Source organism: Danaus plexippus, chromosome Z (assembly GCF_018135715.1).
Source record: "Danaus plexippus chromosome Z, MEX_DaPlex, whole genome shotgun sequence".
Lineage (NCBI taxonomy): Eukaryota > Metazoa > Arthropoda > Insecta > Lepidoptera > Nymphalidae > Danaus > Danaus plexippus.
In genome coordinates, this window is record NC_083559.1 from 12,456,493 (window position 1) to 12,467,500 (window position 11,008).

General features: G+C 29.4%; 1 protein-coding gene across 2 annotated transcripts in view; it reads left to right on the forward strand.

Moving 5' to 3' along the window:
* Window positions 1-220: 220 nt before the first annotated feature.
* LOC116777801 (tetratricopeptide repeat protein 28) overlaps window positions 221-11,008 on the forward strand; it is a 42,193-nt gene continuing 31,405 nt past the window's right edge. For both annotated transcript variants that reach the window (XM_032671520.2, XM_032671522.2), the window contains exons 1-2: window positions 221-435; window positions 4,411-4,468. In XM_032671520.2, the coding sequence (XP_032527411.2) occupies window positions 4,445-4,468 (24 nt within the window). In that variant the 5' untranslated portion in view covers window positions 221-435; window positions 4,411-4,444. The remainder of the gene's footprint in view (window positions 436-4,410; window positions 4,469-11,008) is intronic.

Sequence of the window (11,008 nt, forward strand, 5' to 3'; positions counted from 1 at the left end):
AAAATAGTATATACGATGAAAAATATAAATATATTTATATTGATATGTGTTACAGTAAAAATACTTTTTAATCACTTTATTCTTAAATTTAAGTCTAATGTAATGTGTGAGACTAAATAATGAAATTATGATTGCTACCAATTTTTAGTAGAAAATTTGGTAGTTTTTCTCCAACAATTTGTCGTCTGGCAGGACCAACGCCGGCAGTCAGTCGCGCAGAGGTTGCGTCTGCGCATGCATCTAAAAGAAAATACTGAATAATTACCATTCATAGTGATAATATTAATAAAGTGATTATGGTGTTATTAGCTGTCAGTAGTTTTAAATGTTTTCTGTGTTAAGTCGCCATTGGTTGTAATTTGTTCGCGAAACTTTGGTGCAACGCTCGAAACCAAGAATTGGTTTTATAATTGGTTCAAATAAAAGCCTGCAATGGTAAGATCAAGGCGTATTTTTCTGTAGTAACGATAGAGACCGTTCTACTATAGTAGTGCTGTTATGTGATAAATGTATGTAAATATATATGAAATAAGTATGTAAAAGCTCGACTTGTGTACACTAAAGCGCATTTAATGCCTCCTAGTATAACGGCCAGGCTGATAAATAGAAAGTTGTTTTTAGCATCTAATTGAACAGGTATGAATTCTTATAAAATGCGTGTGATTTATAATATACATATATATTTAGATATATTTTTCCTTTTGTTCTGCAATATGTAGAGTAAAAGACATCAACGAGCTCCCGTTGTTGTTAATATGTTGAGTGATGAATTTATAACCACTCAGGCATTGTTTAATCACATTTAACTAAAATAAAATTTATATTTATATGTATGATTAACCATGAAAAGCAATAAAAACTAAAAAAAAATTTTAGGACTGTTTCTATTCGAAAAAATATGAGTTTTGTATATTAAACCTAAAGCAAGTGAACCCGGGAGAATGAATAAGTGAAATTACATATATTTTGCAATTGAATCATCTGATTTACCTGATACCCGACTTACAATGGACATTCGCAATAAGACATGGCTGGAGGATCACGAAGAGCCAATGACGTGCGAATGTACACTCATACATTAACATAGACACTGACTCTTATATAAATAGACATAAAGCACATAATAACTTCACACAATATATATCAAATTTCACATTAATTAACAGTTCGTTTATCAAATCTAAGATAATATTTGAAGGCAAAACTATTTAAAAAAAAAACATTCGTTAATTCAAATCAAATAATTTTATTTTAAAATAATCATTTTTATAATCTTTTTAATTATTATATTATATAATTTTTACGTTTTGATATATTTTTTCGGGATATATATACATATATATATTCCTACGTATATATGCTATATAGATTAAAGCATCACTTACAATAAGAAAATTTTGGATATCACGGACATTAACATTATTGTAGATGATATAGAGATTCTAGCAATAATAATACTAATTTAAAAGAATCACTTAACTTTTACATTGATTAAAATAGAGTGTAGGCTTTAAATGCAATTCGAAATCGATATTCCTGTGGTTACAAAATCGATTCCAATTCGTATCGATAAATATTTATTCTACATCTACTATTAAAAATTTAATTCACTAGCTTATTATTTTTTTAATATTAAAAACAATTATACGTCGATAAAACTGACGAGAGAGAGAGAGAGGAAATTTGTCATTACTAGGCCTAAACTCCCTCTATCTCATCTATGTTAGTGTATGTCTATATAAACGGAGGTTTTATCCATGGAGTTATTCATTATAAATGCTCTCGTTATAAAATTGTTATAAACTGAACCTGAGAACCTTATTAATTAACATTACGTTCCTTAAACGATAATCAAATCATTCAACTGTTATACTGATCCTCTGATACCAATTACAACAGGAGTAAATACTTGTGAGAAATTATCAATTAATCAATAGGTATAACTTTGCCGTAAGGCATACCGAGTTAAGAGACATTCTGTATATAATGTGAGTCTATAATGTTTTACAGCCTTTAATTCGTTAAATAAAGGCATTATTATAAATAGTTATAAGTTATGTTATTATAATATTTCTTAATTCAGTCACTGCCCACTGGGTAGTAGAAAATATTTGGTGACGACACGACAGAATAGAGCATCCGCTAGACATAGGAATTGAATTCTTTCAAGCTCTTGTAGGTTTCCAGGACGTATGACATGATAACTATTATCATTGTGATATACCTGTATTGAATATCGTGACAGATATTTCCTTGTAATTGTTTAGTATATACTATTTAGTATATAATATTTTAAAACGTTCAATAATTAATATAGAAACTTCATATAATGTTATATAAAAATATCTCAGTTCAGTAAAAATATATGGTATAGGACTAAGCATAGAAATGAAATTTTTTCCCTCAATACCAATGCAAAGCGTCTATGACTTGGACATAGATGTACTTTAAAAAAATTTCATCCAAAAAAAATTATAATTCAAATTATAATCACAGAAATGTGAATTGTATTTTAAAAAACTGAACGTATATGACATTTAATTCACATTTTGTGGACATAGAACTGTATAAATCTAATAACATCTTAATAAGTAATGTTTAATTACCCTGGAAATGTTTCACCGTAAGAATATAAGTAGATACATTAAACAGCTGTAAAAATAACTGCTGACAATTTCCGTCTGTGATTATATTAGAGATAGTACGGATGGCGTTTATATTATTTGAAATAAATAAAAATACGTTTGAAATAAATAAAATTACGTCGAATTATTATCTATTATTAGCGTTCCTTTGTTTTTTTTTTTTTTTTGAAATATAAACTAAGACTATCATATTAGATTTATAATACAGCGATAGTTGTCCCTACTTAAAAGTTCCCTAACGGACAACTGAATACAATTCCTATTCCTCGTGATAACAGCAATGCAATTAGTAGGTTAACAATGCACTAAATTTATCCGTTACAAGACATGAATGGTATTATAAATATTGCATAATATATTGCCAGTTGTATATGAAGCCGAGATAAAAGTAATCGGGTTCCAGCAGAACTGTCCCACCAATGATTCATGACAGAGACCAACACATACAGATTGGCAATGCATTATGTTCACTGTTTGAATAAATGTTTTATTGTGCTATGTATATAAGTTAATTATATATTCAACCGCAATTATATTTAAAATGATAGAACATATTTAAAAGATTATAATATGAAAAATAAATTTTATGTGATTGGAATCTCTCAACTAGTGATTCTGATTTAGTAACCTATTCGTTCATTTACACACAATAACGTTTTAAATTCGTGCCTGTGTTTTATACTAACTATACTAAACTTTTGTTTCTTGAAGCTTTTCTAAGATTTGGAAAAAACGAACCCCATATAGTATATAAGTTCATTATATAAATATTCATGCTATCGGTGAAACACACACTGTATGTATAATGGTCATAGGATACGAGAACGTTATCAAGCAATTGGACCCGATAATTATATTTATCAAATTAATTTATCTTAATTTTAATGCCATTGAAATTATATATATTTTTTTTAATATTAAAATAAACATCATTTAAATAAACATCGAGTTTTTTGTTAGTTGCAATATTATCTTCATTTGATAAGTGCCGGCGCTGATATCCACGGAATATGATTTTTAAATGCCGTAACACGTACGACCTTTGATATCTTATATATATTATTTTACGAACCTAAAGGCATCACTAAATTAATTTCGTGTAATTAGTGTAATCAATAGTAATACCACGATAACGAAATGCAAAAAACTCAATATTCTAATTATAATTCAATGGAAGAATAACAAAAGACTACATTTCTTCTAATAAACTTTTAATAAATACGTTAATCTATAAATCTTTATCTATAGCAAAGATAAATTTCGTGATTCCAAAAAGACAAGAAATATATTAGATTTTTACTTTCTTGACAAAGCATCGTTAACTTTTATAACAACATAGGATTTAAACCTATTTAATATTGTTACATTGCAATCCATCATAGATTTTTTCCCGTAATCACTTTCGTAGTTTTCTCGCCAGGTTTGATGACCGCTGGCGGAAGCTACCATCCGATTAGCCACCACTAAGCTCTAGATACTTGCACTGAAATGCAGACTTAATGATAATATTGTTAGGGACTAATTTTAAACCACAAGACGGGTTTCAATACAAAATTGCACATAAAAACCTGCTTGCATGTAATCATAACTTTATCCCTAAGCGTATCAGACTTAAAGTGTTCTCTATTACACCCATTTCACTTTTATTCCTTGTTGATCATACAAGAACAAACGAATTATATGAAAATGTATGCTCGTTAAAATTATTGTTTCTGTTTTTTTTTTTATCATTTGGTCTGAATTTTCATAAAAATCATTGTTACAGATGCGATTAAGAAGAAGGTAGCTGATTGAATGAAATGTCACAACGGGATTTCTCGGAGGTTTGTCATTTTGATCAAATAATAACATTTTATTATATAAAATTAATCAACGAATAAACATTAATTTGAAATGGTCATATTTAAAAGATCTCGATGCTCTAAAGTTCACAATAAACTACATAATGGCTGTTAAAAACAAATTAAATTTTATGTCTAACAAAGTGGAACTATATTTTTATTTTTATTTATGAGATCGACATTTTGTAAAGCAATAATTTGTTAAATAAAATGTGTTTTCGACTTTAAATCATTACGGGCATGAAGTTTCACTGTATGGAGTGGTATTTACGTACGGACGTAGCCCACGCCTGCTTTTAATCATACCACATTTGAAACCATCACAAAGCTAAGGCTTTCAATTCGAAACCGTGTAAGCTACATTTATACTTATAACGTTACTGTTAAGATTCATTTCTCATATTTATATATAGTGACGCAGCATTACTTGAATGTTAAATTCATATATTTTCAATTTCAAATTTTAAGGTGCAGATGTGAGGAGTGGTGTGGGTGGGGTTACAAATTTGTAAGCTTCCTGCAATCACTGACTTGTCACAATTGTTATAACGATGTTTAAGTGGACTTTATCGATCACGTATGTACTTCGGAAAAGATAAAGAAAAAAATATAATCGAGAATTCGGTTCTAGAGTGACGTATTTTTATTGAAAGCCATAATTTAATCGTAAACAGTATTATCTCAATAAAACCGGCCATGATTCGTCGAATTAACACAGTTTTAGTACTTTCGTCTTGTCTGAATCAACTTTATTGCTTTTCAAAAAGAAAGGATAGCATAATCTACTATTCTTACGGTCGTTTAGTATTACGTTTGTTCTCTGACAATATTTGATTATACATTAAAGTAAACTTATGATTCGCCATCTGTAAGAAAATGTACAAATGTTCAAAAACCAAGAAAAATTTTGATTTCATGAAATACATTGTCTTAAACACTTTATCATACACACTATATTAGAATCTAATATTATTGATAGAAGCCATATAAAAACCTATTCGTCTTTTACAGTTTTCTAAGCTTTAATAGCTCTTATACGTTATTATCACGTCAATACTAACTATCTAGTTACTAATTGAGTTTTAACCGTATCTTAATCACCACAATTTTTTTTTATATTTTTGTATTACCTGCGTCATCGGTCTAACTTTCTTTATATAACATATAGAAAATTTAATTTCAATCAGTTCAACTGGATATTTTAAACGAAGAGACAAACGAGCAATGCATTTCACATCTGAATATAACGGTTGAAACAATGAAAAAGTATATAAACATATCCTTCAAAGCCTTCAAAGCATGGGGCATTTAAAATGTAATTCCACATCATTTGTTATTCGCGGATAACAAATTTCTTTCCTTCGGACATCTAGTGGCAATTGTAGTCGATGCACAATGCCTCGTATTTTATACAAGAAACATTAATTTTAAATATTCAGTTTCCCATATTATTATTACAGCTGTCTCGGTGGCGACTGGCTATCAATTATTATTTACAACAACATATATTACTTTTTAGTTGAAATGAGTTCTCATATCACTTATTTTTTCAAACCGTCAATTAATTTTAAAATACAATATTTTTATAGTTATTAATTTAAAAAATGTTATACTCGATATAGTATGTGTATGTTTGTCGTTTATATAAAGTAATATAATAAATTAGTATTCTGTTTAAGTATCATAACTATTCAAAAATATCCACGTATGTACGTGAGTCAGAAACATAATTGGACTATAAAAACAAACAGCGTCACATTATTTCAATATCACATGAGTCCTTTTCTATATAATATATATAAAAAATTGAAATTAAAAATCTACACTAGTATTTTTATTAGGCGTCACCTGTTAGACTTTAGATCAGAATGCAAACAAAAACTGTGCTTAGATTTAATGTTATGCATAAAATAAAGAAACCAACATCATCCCTTTTAAGAATGATCTTACTTGTAGTATTCATGTCTTTTAACCATCTGTAATTACCATTTCTATTCTATGTTTACTGTATTTATAAAATCGTTAGTCAAAAACTGTCCCATTTATAAATTAACATTTAAAACATTTACATTTTATTCATCTACAAAGTATCAAAATTTTGGCTTGTTACACGTTTAAGTTAACGAAAGCCTTGAAACGTTAACTTTCCAGTTCAACTTAATGAGTCGATAAAATTCTAATTAATTCTCCGTAATCATAACAAGTTATTGATAACGATACCAGGCACCCTTTCACTGATTTAAATGTTCCTTTAAATTTCATTTAGACTTCTAATGAACCCATTTGGTAAAGATTATCTAATTAATTTTTACGTGTCCCTTTTATTAATTTAAAATTGTCTATGGTTTACAAGTTTTATCATCTATAACAACAATATAAAATAATGTTCTTTTATAAAATTAATTTAAACTTTTTTATAAAGTTTATTTTTTATTTCGCTTTTTCTTTTCAAATTCATTGTTTTCTTACATGCGATAGAAAATAATTTTCTCAAATCAATAACAATTTATTTGATTAAGAAAATAAATCAGGGAAAATTTCATAAACAAACAGAGTATAAAAAATATCACTAAGACATTGATTATTATTGAAAACTATAATTAATTCTTCTATAAAGATAAACAACAAATCATATGTTTTATATGAGCCCAAAATGTTTTGGGTTTGAAATATATTTTTACTACAGGATAGCGGTTTTTTTTTGGTATATATAGTACAAATTGTCAAGAAACAATCAAAAAAACACATAACTTTAATTTTAAAGGTCTTCGTCAAACAAATAAAAACGTTGACATTGGCAAAATATTTCATGATTCTAGAGCAAATGAAGCCATAGCATAAAAAAAGAGATTTTTTTTAAAGTCACTAGAAATGGTCGATTTTGATTTGTTTTGTATCACACCTCATAGGTTCCAAGAACCTCAAGTGTCAAATCTCATCATCATTATAGTTGAATAACAATTACAAAAAGTTTGCTCACACGCGGTTGATACGGTCAAATGGGTAAGGGTGAGCCCTTCTGAATGGTTTCACACACCGATATCAAAGATCATTCAACCGAATAATTTTGAAAGTTTCTTTATGTTTTGTTTTCTTAAATTAAATTTTCATAGCACATAACCTTTATCACAGAAATAATAAAGTTAAATACATTCTTTTAGAGCCGGTTTCTAGCCAGTTGACATATCATCACCGACTTGTACAATAACAATATCTATAACACATAAACTTAAAAATTATTCCATTTTCGCTTCTTTCATTATATAAATAACCGTTTTAAATTTCCATCTAACAGATTAAATTCTATATAATACTTTAAAGTAATAAAAATAATTTGTTATTGTATAAAAAGGTCACTAAAAATATAAGTGCAAATTATACGTCCCCGGTGTGTTGGTAATTTAAAAGCATCCTACATCATTGCTACTTTTCTAAACCATTCCAAAGCAAAATGATGCTTAACCCGATGGATTAAAGTGTATTTTTATTCGTAGCATTAACACTGTCCATATAATTTAAGCATAGTTCTAGTAAGAACCTGCTACATTATAGCGAAAACTTATTAAGCAAGTTCGCTTACGTCTTAAAATTAAAAGCTGATCATAATATCATAATCGTAAATAGAACTAAATTACTTTAAAAATGATTTATGTGTTCTACAATTACAACGTTTTAATTGTATATTATTGATGATAAAAAATATAAAACAAAATAAATAAAAAAATAGCCACAATAACAACCACAATATTAAACAATTTTATGATACTTAAATCCATAAAAGTTTTGTTTTAGAACACAAAAAATTCAGCCTTTTGTAAAGTGTGTTTATTTTTAAAACACTCAATCAGTTCGGCTATTAAACTGTGAGCCAACGTCCATACAGTTCAATGTATACTTAAAAGAATTTAAACTTGTAGTTATAAGACAGGGTAGCTATAAAATGCATGTTGCCCGTCACGCCTACACTGGCTGGATCGCGAAGCTCCAAAAAAATAAAAGAGCACTTAATCCGCGATAATGTTTGGCGTAATAACAGGAAAGATATAATTAAACGAAGGTAGAAACAAATTTTATTTGATAGCAGTAATTAAATGTGAGCAGAATACAACAAATAAATACGATCCGACTTAGTATAAAACTTAAAATCGTTAGAGATAATAGTTTTAGTTACGTTGAATTACACACAAAATTATAAATCAACCGGTTAAAACATAGAAAAAATGGACAGATTGAATTCGGTACAATTGATATTTGAATACAGTAGCACTAGGGTTGAATGTCTTTGGACTATTATTTTGACTGCAAATAAAAAAATAAACTGGAATGATTACGCGCGAAAACGATCAGCACGATCGCATTCCATTCGCAACACGCGTGCCGGAACAAAAACTATGATGTGAAAGTTATTTTGTTAAATAACTTTATGTCATAAGAATGCGTAAAGCAAGAATCCAATGCGGAATTTTCTGTTTTAACGATATGGTAATACTGTGATGTCTAAAATAGGGAACAATGAAGGTTATCGTTAGGTCTAGTATTTATTATAGACCATTGAATATTTTATAACAAATATACCATCTATTCCTCTCAATAAAATAAAACTCTATGTTTAATTGAATTCTAAGTAGAATGGAAAATTAATATTATTATATATTTAGAATAAAATTACTCAACATAAAACTCGTGTATAGTGCAATTTTGTACGCAAATTATAGACCTATACCAGGCAATAATTATAAAGTAAATACCCATCACCGGGAAAACGGCCTATTAAAAATAATTAAGGGCCGGCGTTTACCTTAAACGTATTGATAGAGGACTCTAAGGTCGAAGGGTCGCTCACGAAGGTGTAATTGTGGTATGCGGAGAATTCGCATCGTGAGTGACTTTCAAACTAAAATCTTCGGATTAAATAGAAGTAATGCTAAGGAATCCATTTGCTTTGTTAACAAAAAAATATACGTCATCCTTTTAACATACTGAAACATAAAAGTTTTTATGGTAGGCTGTGGATACTCAATAACCGTTAAAGATAGAAAACAATACGTTATAATCATTGATGACTACGGATTATAAACAACGTACATCTAAAATTATCCACGCAATAAACTATATAACCGCAATCCATGGCTATTATGCTCGTGTGTGAAATGTGTCCACGTGGTCACTTATAAAAAGCTGGCTAGTATAAGGCTATTACCACATTACATCACTGGCATCCTCTAAGAATCGCTTCACCGTAACTTATTGCATTCGAGGTTCCCATAAAATCGTACCCGTGTATCGGTTAAACCATCAAAAAATACACAATCCTTCAACAATTGCTTGATTTGTCTTGGGACGTGCACGCTAATTGTTTTATACTAGCCAGGTAAAAGTCGTCATTATTTCGACCCACGGCATAAGAAAATGAGGGGAAAAAATAGACAAAGGGTGACCGACGAATATATATATTTTTTCTTTATATTGCATACCTGACTGGTACCCAAAAGAGGTTCTTTATTTCCTTTTGTTTTTATGATAGGCATAACCCGTTTCTTTCTACGCCTTGAAATGTACTGGCACTGTTTAAAGAGTATTCTGTTACATATAAAATATGAAGTATTGAAAATTTTTAAATAAACGCGACCAAAATAAAAAATCTCATACTTTTCATTCGTAAGGACCCGTTGTCAACTTGTTGCCATATAAGCAGAACTTGAAAAACAATTATAGATTTCAGATAAGACTTTTGCACCAAGTCCAATTAACAGAAAAAAGCAACATAGACTAAAAATTAACTAGAAATATTAAACGTATTTTATAAGAAAACCACTGTAGATATTAATGATAGTGTCAAAGCGAAAGATGGTATGCTTGAGCCCAGTTACATATTTTTTTTAAGATCACAACAATACGTGATCATATTACTATGTATGTTCTGTAAGCTCATTACTAGCTATTTGCCAACTAAAATGGATAAAGCTCTATGTCGGTATAACTTAATTTCTGATACATTTATGATAAACCGGCTCTTGAAGCGTGTGAACGTCTTGTCATGTTTTTCGCCTTCAAAAGTAATTGGGTGTTATTTTTATCTAGGTACACCAGCAATAAACTAGTCAATAAATATTGACTATACGATGTCCTACAATCAAAGCTTTTTTGTAACTATAATGGATGTGAACCACAAAGGCATCGACTTTAAATACATATTTCATACCTTGATACACTCCTAAGTTACCTGCCAGTTTATTGAGAGAAGAAGTGTTGAAAACCAAGTCACGTGTGAAAGCAATTTTCTACGTCCCACAAAACAATGGAGGCCATAGGTAAAAGGGCGTCCCATCGGGCGACCAAAAACCAGTCGAAAGCCGTGTAGTATTACATTACGTGCGAGGCTCGATATCACAACTCCCCCAGCCGGCAGTTAGTAAGCGTGACGCAACGGTGTATTACGTGCGAGAAGGTAACATCGCTGGTATTGGTAAAGGGGAATGCGGTCGAGAGAAAAAAATCTTGCTTCCGATGCGCCCAGCTAGA